This window comes from Pseudoliparis swirei, chromosome 6, assembly GCF_029220125.1.
Source record: "Pseudoliparis swirei isolate HS2019 ecotype Mariana Trench chromosome 6, NWPU_hadal_v1, whole genome shotgun sequence".
NCBI classification, from domain to species: domain Eukaryota; kingdom Metazoa; phylum Chordata; class Actinopteri; order Perciformes; family Liparidae; genus Pseudoliparis; species Pseudoliparis swirei.
In genome coordinates this window covers 12,678,740-12,694,471 of record NC_079393.1, presented here as the reverse complement: position 1 = coordinate 12,694,471, position 15,732 = coordinate 12,678,740, and the positions used below count along the sequence as shown (strand labels likewise).

The window sequence follows — 15,732 nt, the reverse complement described above, 5'->3', positions numbered from 1 at the left end:
AGCCTCTCCTGCTTCCTCTCATACTCTTTCAAAAAAAAAAAAATCTCTGTGTCTCATCTCCTTCCACCGTCTCCATCTCTTCCCTCACATTTCCTCTCATTGATCCCGTATGTATTTTAGAGTTGAGATATGAGATTCTTCCTCCGTCGCGCACAGAAGCATCACTAAGCTGCCATATAAGTATTCACCCTGTTAATATGGACATTTGTTTTGTCTTCATATCCCAAACTATAAAGACGATGCACAGAATCAGTCTGTTAGCAATCATGTGTCTGGAAGTTGCCGCGCTTTTTGGCGTCCTTGAACTGTTCGTCCAGGTTTGACCCCTGTAAAGCCGAACGTCTGACATCTCTCAGCGCTGTCACAGCTGTCAGTCAGCTCTCAGTGACGCCCATGTCCTCCAACACTTTTCCATCTCTCAACACCCAGGCTTCCGCCTCTCTCTGTATGAGAGGAACAAGTCCTGGCCTGTCATACACTCATCCAGAGTGCAGTTTAGGAGGGAGGTGGGGGGCTGGGTGGGGATTCCATTTTCTAAGTGGCATATCGTCCTCCTGAGAAGTATAGTTTCTCTCCGTCTCCAGCGGCGGAGAGAGGCATGCACAACTTTGCCACAGCGGAGTAGCTCGCTCACGTTCCACTCTCTATCTCCCTCTCGCTGCATTTTATTATTTTGATCTGGCAAGCACATGAGATATAGTAATCTACACTTCAATTACATCGCACAAGTCATCAGATGCTATCTGGCGCCCGTGATAGAATGTGCTCTGAGGCAGCCCGGCACCACTGTGAAACAGCCCCGAGAGAGCCACAGCCTCAGCGTGTGTGCATCACGTGTGTGAGTTCTATCTATCTGTGTTTGTCTTTGTGTGTGTGTGTGTGTGTCGGGGACCGACAGAAAGACAGTCTCTGGGAACTCCATTTATCAATATAAGACACGTACTTGCCAGTAGGGTACAGTATTTAACCTCGGTTTGTCATTGCGCTGATTCTTATCATTACATTTAATTTAGTTTGAAATGAACAGACTGTGCTGTAATAAGAGGATGAATTTTGTGCATCATTTATCATCTGAATTCCTGAAAGGAACCAGCAGAGGGCTAATACAGACGTGTTTTCAGGTCTTTGTCTACAAGGTAACTGCTTGTCTTCCACTATATTTTGAAGGATTGTGACCTGTGCCGTTACATTTTAATGCTATTCACGACAACATTTTCCTAGGCAGAAAAATAAGATTTAACATATCATTTGAAAATGATCTCTTGTCACAACGGTCAGTGCGTCCAGAGAAAAGATATTTAACGATATGAATTGTGTGTTTCTCTTTCCGGTGCTGTGTCCTTCCTGTCTTCATCTGATCAGAACCACATATTAAAGGTAAGTGCTGTTTCCAAACCACACGTCAACCTGCTGTTGTTTGAAATACATCAACTACACCAGACAGGGTTTTGCTTGTGATGGTCGATGTATTCAACTGGTTTTAAGATAAGATAAGATAAGATAATCCTTTATTCGTCCCACAGTCGGGAAATTTCAGGATCACAGCAGCGGGTGCACGTTAGAGCATTAATAAAAATAAAACACAAAACACAATAACAATACTAAATACTAAAACTAAAATACTAAATATACAGAGGAAACAAGGGGAAAACAAAGTAAAGTGCTGAGTAAAGTGTTGAGTTTGCCAGGATCTCCAGCGATCTACTGCAGTTTGTTGTGCAGCCTGACAGCAGCGGGAAGGGAGGACTTGTGGTTCCTCTCCCTCAGACACCGGGGGTGAATCAGCCGTTTAGCACTGCTTATTTTAAACCTGATATCTTAATGAGGTATTACGATCCACAGATACATGTTTCTAAAAGTATTTTGGTCCGATGAAATAAAAAAAATAAAAAAATAGTGTTTCTCAGAATCTGCTGCAACATTTTACGATGCTTTACAACATTCCCTCTCCTCTAAAGACTAACAAGGCAAGAGTAAGTGTCACAGACTGACACATTAAATGTCTAGGCTAAAGTTAGTGATCACCATAAAGGAAGCAAGCACTAGTAAAATTAAATGTTCAGAAATAAAAATCTGTCTTTATCTAGCTCTTTATCTGACATGTGCTCATTTCACCATAAATTAATACGATTATTAATGGATGCGCACCTGACAAGTAAGAAACTCTTCTGCATGTGAAAAGGGGGTCACATGTTTACCATCAGTTTCATCCCTGGACATGTTTTCATTCATGAGGCAATTTTCATTAAAACGACAACAATAATTGTTCCAGTTAATCTATTTGTAAGTGATAAATATCAGTATAGATGTAGGTGTCTCAAGCCAACCACCTACAGTTGCAGTACTCTTCCACTGAGTGGCAGCTATTCAGTGCTCACACTCCCCTCTCACTAACACCGGCAAATCAAGACAGATGGCTGGATTCCATAGTTTTTATCAGGCCTTAATGTGCACTTACACAGTGACGGAGAGCTCTCCGAGAGGCCGACGGACCAGTGTTTGAGAATTGAGCTGGAAGGAGATGGCGCTCTCCGGGCCCAGCCATGTTCTTCCATCAGAGAGTCTGATGTGAGGCAGCCCTGCCAGCGAGGCTGTTCCTCAGGTAGGAACGGCGCTCTGCCTTCCCCGCTCCACTCCTGCTGAAGCAGCAGCTGGAAAACCTCACCTACTCCCGCACCATTAGGCAACACTTCACGCAAGACAATAGATGTGCAATTCATTGTGAGGCACTTTGTTGTCTTTCCCCGACATCTGGCAGGACTCGAATAACCCTTTTCTTTATGTCCTCCTGTCAATAATCTTGCTGATGTAATCACCAGATGTTAAAGGGTAAGGCTATTTATCGAGTCCTATTTATTGAGGACTGTTGCAACAGAAAGCGGACCGGCTCGGATCTTAAAAAGCTTCTTCTGCTTTTAATCAGAGGTTTGATTGAAGCCGTTGTACACAGCTCAAGTATGTTTCAGGGAGATGAGGTGGCAAAAAAAATCGCTCTCTTTGTTTGTGCGTTACTCGCTGATAAAAGCTCCTTGATGTTTGAATATCTAACCGAATGAGAAAATGTAAATATCTTCTCGCAGACATTTTGAGCGGGACTGCATGCAGTGAAGGTCTCCAAAGCACACGGCTGTCTAAATGAGTGGTTATTGACAGACCTTTGGTGTCATGAGAATCACATGTTGTTTGAATCTCTGCTACACTAGCACATGTGATCCTCTCTGATGCTCGCATTTGAACTTATTTTGATGTCCCTGAGCATTAAGGGAAGTGACAGCTTACAAATAAATCCATAATTATCACATCTGAAAGCCGCCATCCCAAACTTTATTTGCATATCCAACACTTGGAGGAATGTGTGTAATAAACCCTGAGGGTCTCCCAGACTCTGGCAAAGTCGCGGCTGTCATCTCATCAGCCTTTGGGTCTTTCTCAGAAGCTAGCAAAAAGGGAAAGGCAGACTGGAGTGAGACAATACTGCTCTGTTAAAAAGAGGCTACAGTAAATGGGCAGCACTGAGTAAGGTTCAGCAAAGCACAAAAGGAAACTGAAGGACAAGATTGTTCCCATTGTGTTTCCACTGTGTATTTCCCCACAGAGCAAGGTCTGCCAAGGCCCCGCGGGCTTCATTTCACCCCTTCAAAACCCAACATATTTCTTTGAGTGTCCTGAAGATAGGAACACAATGACTGCCTGTAGAATTTCATCTTAATTCTACCTGGGAACACAAAAGACTAATCACAGCCATCACAAAAGGGCTGCTCCTGCAGCCCAGTGTGTGATAGGACAGGCTCCGGCAGCATAAAGGCCCGGCCCTCCAGAGAGCCGGGAGGCTGGGAGAAGCAGTCAAATGGGAAGCTGAATAGGCCCGGAGACACCCGAGATTACGTCTCCTCCATCGTGCGGGGAGACCGCAGGCCTGTAGGACCAGGCCTCCATCAGAGGAGGTCAGGCTCGGGACGGAAGCAATAGAACAGTTATACTTTCAGAACCGATGATGAGAACAAGAAAAGGTTAAACGAAAACGGTTGTGTAACGTCGCACTTTACGGAGCGTGTGTGTGACGTTAGAGCATCATGAATAATGTTCTTCTCATTCATCATTTCATAGGAGATTACAGATTATTCACAAAAATATTTGGTTTATTTATGTCCCCTCTCCTACCAACCTCCTTCCTGCACATCCTGCTTGATGCTGCACTTGGCTCGCAGTAAAAAGCCCCAACGTGTATTGATCTAAGAGGCGAGAGAGAACTAACAACCTGTGTTTTGGCATGTTTCAGAATAAAAGTCGAGAAATGTTTTCGGTTGACTCCGGAGCTCCACCTTCCAACCAGATATTCCCCTCTGTAGCTCAGCCTCAGTACCGCCCCATAAGGTTCAGCTAAAGCTCGCCTAATTGGTTGCTGGGCTTTAATTAGCCCGTCTTGTTTGCATGGCTGCCATTAAGAATTCAAAAAGGGTGGAGTGAAAGATGACATTTCCCCCTTACTCCCCTCTTTCCAGAATCCTCCCCTCTGATTCATCTCATCTTCATTTCCCCAGATCCTGTTTTTAAAGTTTTATTTAGGGTGACATTTATTTAACAAGGGATTATTTATTTAGCACATCAAATCATTCTGGAATTAATATTTATATATTTGTGAGGGTTTTAAATATTTACATGGTCTCCCCATTTCTAGTTTTGGAGCCACTGTAATGAGTGCTGTTGTTGAATGTTGAGGGGAAGAACAAGACTGCTTTCAAAGTGACAAGTTGTTTGGATATATTCCTAACTTAATTGGCATGAATCTATTATCAGGCTTGATGCTGTGATCATAGTTTAATTGGAGGTATATGATCATGGAATGGCTTTAGCGGCGGTTAATGATATTTCATTCGGCTGATGATATTAATTTGAATGGCAATGAATGATTCATGTCAGGGGTGGCGTTTGAAAACACTCGGCAGGGACATGACCTCATGTCAGCTGCTCTAATGCACTCACAGACTCCTACTTGACTAAATTCCATTAATCCTCAAAGAAGCTTAGCCAGTTTTGCCCTGATGCTCACTCTCTCTCTTTCTGCATCTTGTTTTACAGAGACCCCATTGTGTAATGGTGGCTTATAAAAGCAGATGAACATTACCAGGGTTCTGTCCCCAGGACTTGAACCATCCTTCCGCCACTGGTTCTGTCTGGTGGTGCACGGCAGAGCCCTGAGAGTGCCAGTGGTCTAGCCGGGCTTGTGGAGACGTGTAGAGACTCATCCTAAGTTTACACTTATTGGGCCTTAGCAGAGCCTTATTGACAGCAGCTGCAGGCGGTAGGAGAACACTAGACACCCCCCCCCCCCCATCCCTCCTCCTCCTCTTCAGTCTTAATGACTAACCAGAATGAGAAGTGGAGGAGAAGAAGAGCCTGGAAGAGCCTGATTTGTTCTGCATGCTAAATATGGCCTGTAATCTTTATTCCTCCGAGTGCCTTATTAAAAGTGAAAGGAAGATGAAATCCCACAAGCCAGACCATCCTTTCTGCTGTTTATTAGAGGGGCTTTTCCTCTGTTAATATTGAGGTTATGGTAACCTTAGTGGTGATAGATGCATCTTGTGACTTCAGGTAATAATAGCAATGATTGATTCCCACCTGAACCCTGCAGGTGTAATCTAGCAGGATGGAAGAGATAAAGTGGCATCCAGCGTCTGAGAGATACACAGCGAGGCAGATTCCATCCAACAGTGCTGTTTATCATCCAGCCGACAACGGCGCCTTGTCAGAATTTATGATGTTTCCCCTCGTCTCTAATTCATCATTCATTAACTACTCTTTTCTCCCCCCAAATCCATCTCTATTTGTTACTTTTATCACTAAAGTTAGAATGAAAAATACCCGTGTGTTAGTTTTTGATTCGGCAGGAAGATTAATGTGAGTTTTCACTGCAAGTGTGTCACATCCGTCAGATCTGATTTGATAATCCAAAGTGAGATTCAGCCCACGGTTGTAGAGTTTTTTTCTTCTTCTTTTTCTTGAAGTGGCACAGAGTTGCTATCATTTTCCCCCTTACATTTTTTAGACTCAAGTAATTTATTTAGATTAATGCTTGGGTTGCATTTAAACTGCAATTTAATTTTATAGCAGGAATTCCACAACAAACAATAAAATGGAGGAAAAATCTAAAATAACATTTTTGAAGAATCCGTGCAGTAATGATAATTAGAGCACAGCCCAATTTGCATAGTTTCTTTTTCTTGCCCTTCCCATGCAGCTGAAATGATTCCCACTCGTGAATTTTTCTTTCATTATGTAAACAGATAACCAGAATCGGAGAGAATATGATCAGCATGTTTGTGTGCCTCTATTTGCATTATGGTGCTTGTGTTAGTGGCACTAATGAAGCTCAAAGACAAGTGGAGTCCAAGATAAATTAGTTTAAGCTCCACACCTTTCCTGTTGTAGGGCTGCAGTAGATGGCACATCTATTATTCCATTAGCAGGTAATTAATGACTCATTTGTGGAACTGTTATTAACCCCTTTGAAGGATTGTTTGTGTTCAGATGAAATGAAACGCATCCCAGAAGCCATCCATTGTGGCTGATGGATTAAAAGAGCAATAAAGCTCTTTGAAAAATGATATTTTATCAACGGTAATTTTTCAGCGTACCTCAGGGGCAGCAATGACAGGAAAACACTGCAGTCCTCCTTCATGTTGATATCCTTTTTTTAGTCAAACTACCAGGGGAGTACACTAAGTGTGATTTATTCATCCCTTGACCAGTAAAAGGTGTCAGCCAGGTGAAAATGGATGTTGGGAGGGTATTGACAGGAGAAATAGCAGTGCAGTTGTCCTGCTCCGTCACAGCATCTCGAGGAGAGGGAGGTGTAACGTGGTACCGGGTCCTACACTCGTGTCCAGACTGCCTTAAAAGGCCATTGCCTGCTTTTGATGATTTTTTCGTTTGCCGTTGGAGAACAATAATTACACGGAGATGTTAGGCATTTCTGTTTCTACTACTTGCTACTATTCTATATGATATTATAATTTCCTCCTCCTTTTTCTTTTTTTTTGGGCCGTTCTTTCCTTGTATCCTGGAGTGCATTGGATAAATCTCCGACGGGAATCTGATTTCCCACATGAGCAGATCAAATTGTCTCTTTTGTTCATGGTTTCTATCTGCCAATGTAAAAAGATCGAGGTTTCTTTTTCTTCTCCTTTTTTTTGTACTTATTGAAGAATCGGAGGATGGGGGAATCAAAAGCAGTGTGTCTTGTGAACAAACACTCAGCCTTTCCAAAGAAAAAGCTGTGTAACACGGGCACTGGCAGTCCACAACTCCAGCTGGAAAGGCACAGAGCATCTCTTGGGATTTATATTTAGCATTTGCTATGCTACTTATAAAATATTTCATAAATAATGTGAATATATTAGACGGGGAGAGAACTGTCGCCAGTCATTCCATATGCACTGCCATAGCAACAAGATGTTCCGCCTTTATCTGTTTAGGGCCCATGATTCTTAAACTGTTCATTGCCCACGTTTCCTTTTTTAATCAGAGTGTTTTTGGGATCCCCTGCAGCAGGGATCTAGATAAAAGGATTAACTCTGCCTCGACTAGTTAACCACGTTTAGACTTTGCCAGGCAGGCCCTCAAAATGAAAATAGATGGATTTCAAATGCCTACATCAATGTGTTTAGATTTTCCGTCATCAAGTATAATGTGGCAAAGTATTTCTCAATTTATTTTCCAGCAATGATTAACTTTTATATTTGGCATGTGGATATTAATTATGATATTTTAATGTTGATTTTCATGGCATTTTTGTATCACATTATTTAATATGCATATTCATTATAGCGCTCTAAAATTAACATTTCCTTTTATTTCCCTTTTTTTTAATTTTTACATAAGCCTTTGTCACTCGCCCTGAAATTAATTTAACCTGCAATTGAAGCTCGGTGACGTTTTGTCCCACCGAATATGTGAAGTGATCTTTTTCATGGAGTAAAATAAGATATAGATGTCTTCTGTCCAAAAGCAGTGGTGGTTAAAATCCTATCCTAGTGGAGCTTAAAAAGCACAGCAAGCCTTGACCAAGGTGTCGGGCAGAAGAGAGAAATCTTTCTCGCGGAGAACAGACACATATATTCATTACTGGGTTTGATCCAGCAGGCCATGTTGAAATCTGGAGGCATTATGCCGGCCACTGCAGCACAGCCGGCTGGTAACACCGAGCAGCAGGAAGAGCTGGCTCCTTTGTCACCGCTGTTAGCATTAGCCAGAGATTTGCATATATTCCTCTTGGAATCATTAAAGGTATACAAAAAAAGACTAATTCACTATTGAAAGGCTCCCTCGCAAGATTAAAAGAGTCCCATTAGAAAAGTATGACGGCTCATGTAGTTTTTATTTCATTTTTCTGTCTCTCTCACCCCCCCCCCCCCTCCTTTCTTTTGTTTGAAGCTTTGATTAGTCGCCAGGTTGGCAAAATAAAAAGAACGACTACAAAAAATTACAGCTGCCATCTTATTTAATATTACTTTGTTTCAAAATGCACTTCATGGCAAGAGCTCTTTTTCCTCAGGTTGTCTCTCTAGAACACTCACTTTAATGTTCTTCATATATGTATATGTGTGCGTGTGTGTATATATATTTATATATATATATATAAATATATAATTTTATTAAGCTAAATAGTCATTTTAAAGTTACACATGTAATATGTTGCTTTTTAAAAAAAGATTGCGAGAGGTTTTTCAACAAGAAAAAAATAAAATGTTCCAAGAAGTAAAATTAATGTATCATCTTAAACATTGTGTGGTTAATTCCGGTGACATATCTTAAATACGAATAGTATTTTCTTTTAACCTTCTCTCTCTCCATCTGCGGCGGTGTTGGGCCCGCCACAGTGGGACGGTGTACTCACAGGCGTCTGAATGAGAACATGTGAACAGCAGTCCCAGAGGGAGTGCCCACAATGCTTATCACTCTGACCTGAATTCTGTGACGACAGACAATTTTACAAACAGCTGGGGATCAATCAAAGCCAACTTGAAATATGCCACCTGCCACTTTTACATTAGGAAGCATGCTGTTCGAAATGGAACATTTTCACTTGTATTTGTGATTATTTTACAGGCAAAGTTGGTCTCCTCATGGGGCCTCAAGTGCCAAATGATTTATTCCTCCCGCTACTGCCACCTCCACTCTCCTGAGCTGTGGTGGAGGGAAGAGGTACGAGGTACTTTAAGTTGTCTCTAAGCCTGGGGATGCAGTCAACAAGGGAAGGATAGATATAGTATTTGTATTTGAGCTAAACTGTACCCACCACCACTTACCACAACCCCCATCCCACGCAGTGCCTCGGTGGGTTTGCGTACATTTATGATGTCATTAGTTTAAACACTTTGAAGACAGTAACTCTGAACTTACTCTTCTCCGGTACATGTGACTCCTCTATCTGTCCCCAAATTCAGCCAGGAGTCACGCGTCTCCCAGCAGATGTCAGTGTTACTTCTAATGACAACACGAGTCTCTGAAGCACTGTGATGTCATAAAGCTGCACCATCGACATGTTTTAATGCTTTTGAGCTCCAGAGGTGATTCCTCAACAGGTGGCACTAATGTTGCACCCACAACTAAAATACTGGCAGACTTTTCTTTTTAAATTCAGAAGAAGCTCTGCTGTGATGTTTCTTCCCCTCCTTTAGTTGGCTGGATTGGGTTTACAGATGTTTGTGAGTTTATGTTTGGTTCCAGTGGTTTTAGAGGATCGTGAGGGGGAAAAGAAAGAAAAATGAGCCTCAGACACTCACAATAGTGCTCATCACTCGTATGTGGTTGAACTGGAACCTCTCGAAGAAAACAAGGCAAACATTTCCTCTCTGTGACATGCCACGTCTTGGGCCCGGTCTGTCATGTTTTAAAGTTGCTCCCAGACAACCAAAAGGTGTCGGAACATAAATGAGCAGACACAAGTATCACCACAGGATGAAACAGCTGTGTTGGCTGTGGTGTTAATGCGAGTTGTTTCAGCCCGTCTCTTTACTCTCCTGAACACAGTGAGCTGGTTCCTCCTCCATCTGGTGAGTAGAACGGCCGTTCTCCTGAGTAATGTTCGACACGGGGTCAGCAGAACACCGCAGACTCGCTACATATGCTTCACAAACTGTTGCTGTTGGTCAGGTGAACATGCATTATAATCCAGATTAAACCGGATAATTAGCTCTTTGTGAGCCATTAATTCTGGCAGGTGAAGAGGGCAGAGGGGGGGGGGGGGGGGGGGAGATAAATAATGTGGCTGTGTGACACTGTGCTAAAAAACAGGGCATCTTTCCAACAGCTCATTTCAACTCCTCTAAATTGGCCTCATTGTAGATGAAATATGAAATGGCCAGCCTGGCCATTAATGCTGACTTTTATGGATTGGATGCTGTTGTACTTAATATACCGGTTCAGTTGTCCCTTTTATTCCTCGGCCGTGTCCTGTCGGCCTGTGATGTATTGCACGGGGAGCGAACCCACCGGTACACAATGGGGTTTCAACCCACGTGAAGCTCTCTGGCACTGGTCCAGACTGGGAGAGAGAGCGGTCTGAGCTGTGGTGTCTGGAGCGGGTTCCTGCTGGATAGCATAGCTGTTAATGGGGGTCCTTTATGGTGGCGTTTCACTTTGGAATGGGCTTCAATTGTCTTGTTATTGAAAAAAATATATATATATGTTAACAAACAAATTAAATGGCAAACCAATTTTCTGTAATGGCCAGATTTTAAAGTGTAATAAATAATTATTTAGGGTAGCAATTCCATATGTAATCCTTTTTTTTACACTGGACCCGTCGGGTTTCCAGCATACATTTTGGCAGTGGTTTATTAAGTGTCACATGTTAGATTCACGTAGTTCAAAAGATTAACAGAGTTGATTTCAGTTGATTGGAATTCAATTCAATTCTGCTTTTGAATATAAATTGATTTTGATTTCCAGATTAATGCAATATCTTCCACTTGGTCATCACTTCAGCTAGTGACCATATATCCTTTAAATTAACACATCTAAATAATCAACAATTAAAATTGACACCAATCACAAATATATATATTTTTATTAACTGAACTAATCAATATTTTTTCAGTTTGGTGTAATTCAAAAATGTAGTGTGTCACTCATAATTACAAACCCAGAGATAATTGTCACAGAGCGCTTTGGGGCCCTGGACATCGTTTTCTGTTTTCTGTCCTGCAGATTCTGTTGTCGACCTTTTGCAACTGCAGCTTTTCCTCTCGGATAAATAAACCCTCCGTACTTAACCTGTTATGCAGCACATGAAAAGTTTGTGACGAGCAGTTTTGTTAGAGTTAATATTGTATATGCAATAATCACAACTCCAAATGATTGGTGAATTGGCTCCAAGTCGACTTGATGTGTAAATAGTTAACGGTTGAAATACTAATTTTATAAAAGGATAATAATTACGACATTTTCTTTTCAGCCTTTCCTGCCGCCCCCAAATGGCCAAAAAGTATATCAAATGTAATGCAGCTTTAATACTAACTATTCAAAGAAGTTACACTTACTATATACTTGAATTCAGTTTTTTATTAATTGATTATTGTGGCCCTGTGAGCTCATACATTTGAGTAATGTGTCCTTAAAACTAAATGAATCTGCATAATTTACCTTTGCAATTCAATTAGGGAAATATAATATTGTGTGATTTAAAAAAAAGAGCTATATTTTTACATTGCTTACTGTATGCATATTAACATGCTTGATATTAGCATATTCATGTCAAACAGTATTTTAATTTCCAATAGTGATTAAGATAACATGCTTACTGTAGGCATCTGCTTAATAATATTACAGTGGCCACAAGTAGCAGTAAGTCAGGTTTACTTTGTCTTAAACTGATCTCATGAACTTCACCAGCTGTAACTTGCATCAACACATAGGCGTAATTATTTCTTAGTCGTTACATTTTACAAGGAAACTGGTGGATAACAGAGTGGAGTGAATAGACTCTGAATGACCGTGTTTGCCTGTCCATCGTTGTCCACAGAGCAACGCTAATGACATATACCATTAATATTCTAAATAATAGACTTTAATAGCAGAGAATAGATCATTTTATGGTTGAGAGGATGACTCAAAGTAACTCTGTACTTTCAATTAGTCCCAACAAAGATGCTATTAGCAGACACAATAAAAAAGATTGTTTTCTTTGATTACGCTTTTGTGAAATATTCATCATTAAGATTGTTCAGGTGTAAAAATATTATCTTATTCACAACCTGGTGGCATGATTGTTAATCAGCTTTGAGGCAGAAAACTGTTTCGACAATAAATAAATATATATGTATTTCATTACTAAATTAGAGAAGTCGATCTTAGGTCATTTTCTTTCATCTGTATAAAAGTTTTTGATGTGTTGTACATATTAAAAATATCAATCGAGTATATAAATATATATATATATACATGAGTGCTTTTTAATGTTGGTTTAAAGTTACAAAGCAGCATTTAGTTTTAAGTGATAATCTGAAGCCTTCAATTATAACCTAATATTGCAACACTGAATTTAGACATTCCGTAACGTTTAAGACTACATTTTTTTATTGCAGTGATCACAGACGATATCAGAACATGAACGCAGATCTATGTGGGAACAAAATTCCCCACAAAGAAAGTTAAACCTGGAACTATGTACAGTATATATATATATATATATATATATACTCTGTGATACAAATTGTGTTTGGCTTAAAACGGAAAAAAAGACAGGTCAGCTATAATTCTGAGTCGTTCTGGTGGAAGAATAATAGTCGTACGTGAACGAGCAGCCAGGGCTCTCCTGAAAAAGGACATCCCCCTCTGCTCCAGCGACGGTGGGGGAGGATGTGGCTGTTTTCTGCCTCGAAGGAAGACGTTGGCCAGGGACCATAGAGCCTGCAGCCGTTAGCAAAGCCCCCTAAAATATTCATCACAGAACTTTTCTGTGTGACTATATGTTTTTAGCAGATGGTTACATTTTTGAGTCGAGAACAAAGTTGTAAAAGGAATATGATTTCACTTGTTGCCATGGGAACAGAGATAGATGAAGATGTTTCATGGTTCACGGGTTGCCTCGTCTTTTCTCGTGTGTGTGTGTGTGTGTGTGGGTGTGGGTGTGTGCGAGGGTCTGGGTGTGTGTTCATGTATAAGGAATTGCTTTATGTAACGATTTGAATTTGTAAGTGAGGGGCAGATTCCGCTGTCACTTCGTTTCTCTGAAGCACATTATGTTAAGTTGCTCGGTGAAAGGTCAGTGCAGTTCCAAGAGAGGATCATTTCCTAATGCACTATTACAAGACGTATCAAGCTGCTAGTATTATAGAAATAATAAACGCTCTTGTCAGAAGCTCTATTCAGAGCATGATTTATTTTGCTCTGTGATGGCGAAGCGGTGCTCATTTCACAGCGTATTAGTCGACTGTCTAAATAGTGATGATTCAGTAGAATGGCTACTCGGCGTCACGTGACACATGAAAGGGAGGATCTGTCGATAAATGCGACAATAACAGAAGCCCAAGTTATCGTGTGCCGTTTTTTTAGCCGCATTTCAGAATGAGTGTTCTTCCATTCGAGACGAGCTAATTAGATTGTGTGAGTTGCATGATATGGGGTCCTCCATATAAAAGCCTCGCTGTGGAGATGAGCAACGGTTTCCTGTACCCCAGACAGGGCTGATACAAGAGCCACTCCTTTAATTCCACTCTTAAAAATCAGATCCTAATTGGGTGTCTGATTTTAGTAACTTGTTCAGCCATTTAGGAAAATTGCTTTTCGAAATGTAACAATTTCAGTGATCTTAAGCGTCTCGTTTCTCATTTTATGCACGCCACAGAGGACCGTCTCTTTTCAGGCTTCATCAGGCAGTAATTGAAAGGTCCTCCTTTGCCTGTAAACCGTTGACCCTTAGTTTAGAATGAATCGCGCAGTTTAAAACTGTTTGTCAAGCCTGTCAGGAGGCTGAAAGAAGAAATTACGAAAATATTTTGTGGACAATTGTTTTCGATGCCGGTTCGTTGAGTTTATGTTTATTCATTCTTACTTGCACCTCGAATCGTACAGAGGACTTTTACCAGAGACCACAAAACACACACCTACATATAGCACACATGCACAAACCTCTTACAATTTATTAAATCCAACGTGGCAGCGTGCTGCTCTAAGACACCACATGAGGAATGTAGTTATTAGGGGAGGCACCTGCAGACTGAGCATAAAGCCTTTTATTTTGTTCCTGTGACAAAGGGGAAGACGCAATTTCCACCGAGGCATGTATGAGTGGTGAATTGTAGCTTTAATGGGATGGTTTTATTCATCAAGCGAGGTCTGTGCACTCGTCCACTGCGATGCTGCCTTGAGGGACAGTGAGTGATTCCGACCACTCAGCCTCATTATGGAATCATATTAATATTTAAGGGTTTGGAATTGAGGAATAAAGAGGGTAATTGATAGCATCAAAATGAAAGTGTTTGAACTCTGCTACAATACGTGCTCAAAATGCAGCTACAACAATTTTCCTTCCTTAAAGTGATAAAATTGTCGAACTCTAACCCACAAGCCTACAGTTGTGCGTGGCGTCCTCGGCTCACAGACGAGCACGGAAGACACGAATGGCGGGCGGCCGAGCGGAGGAGCTGGAGTCGTGGCACGGGCAGTGGTGTTTGTTTCCCTTGCTGCAGCTTAAGAGCCACGGGCCAGTCTTTTCTGCAGAAAGACAACACAGGCCCATTTGTTTCCATTTCCTGTTTATTTTTAATACACCCTGCTACACAGGGTTATGTAGATGAAGTACTCGGAAAAGGACCGTAACCTTAAAGGTCTTCACTGTGTGTGCGTGTGTGTGTGTTAATCAGCTGATTAGACTGTATAGAAGGAAAGTGACATGTAAGCATAAATGAGTCTGCAGGCAAGTAGACTGTGAATGATAATGATGCTCAGGAGTCCTACTTAGCATAACATAAGGGACCGCTGCTTGTGCTCATGGCATTCTTCAGAACGTAGTCAGTAGACTTTGTTACAGAGTAGCACTAATTAGGCCTTACCACCGCGTTTAGCCAGCGGCTCTAAAAAGAAATACCATTGTGGCTTGTTTCTGTATCTTGTGCATGATTTAGCCCGAGCGTTGCATCAGCCCGTTGTGGGCATGAATGCTAACTTCCTCTGTTACCTGTTTGGAGAGCAGCATATGGACATACCGCCGCGCAGGTGCAAGCAAGCCTGCTATTTTATTGTTACCTGGAGATTGATAAGCACGCAGCAGAGGTTTAGGATGATGTTCAGTCTGCATCTTTTTGAGAAAATGCCAGTACACAGACAGATTTCTAACAGATGCCGCCGCACCTGTGGCTCCTAATCGAGCTAATTTTCTCTCAGACGGGGAAGGGAAGCTTTGAGACAGGCAACAGGCAAGGGGGGGGGAAATGATGCATTAATAACGGTGTTGAATACAAAATAAAAAAACACTTATTGTGATCATAAACAAGATGCACATACTAGACACATCATATTTTATTAGCCTTGCCATAAAGAACATGAAACGGGTAATGTTCTGTATAAATTAAGAGTCAGCAAGTAACCAAACATCATTGTTTTATATTCATTAAATCACATCAACTTTTAAGTCTCACGCTATACATATTGTGTGCTCCTGTGTACTTTATAGCCCAAATAAATGATTGCTTTTCAAGCAGTTGCTTAGTAGCACTTAAGTACTGG

The 15,732-nt window shown here is 41.3% G+C and overlaps 1 protein-coding gene across 1 annotated transcript in view; it reads left to right on the top strand.

Moving 5' to 3' along the window:
* Positions 1–15,732, top strand: part of roraa (RAR-related orphan receptor A, paralog a) — a 172,152-nt gene that overhangs the window by 61,801 nt on the left and 94,619 nt on the right. The window contains exon 2 of the mRNA XM_056416824.1: positions 1,363–1,377. Coding sequence (XP_056272799.1) covers positions 1,363–1,377 — 15 coding nt within the window. The remainder of the gene's footprint in view (positions 1–1,362; positions 1,378–15,732) is intronic.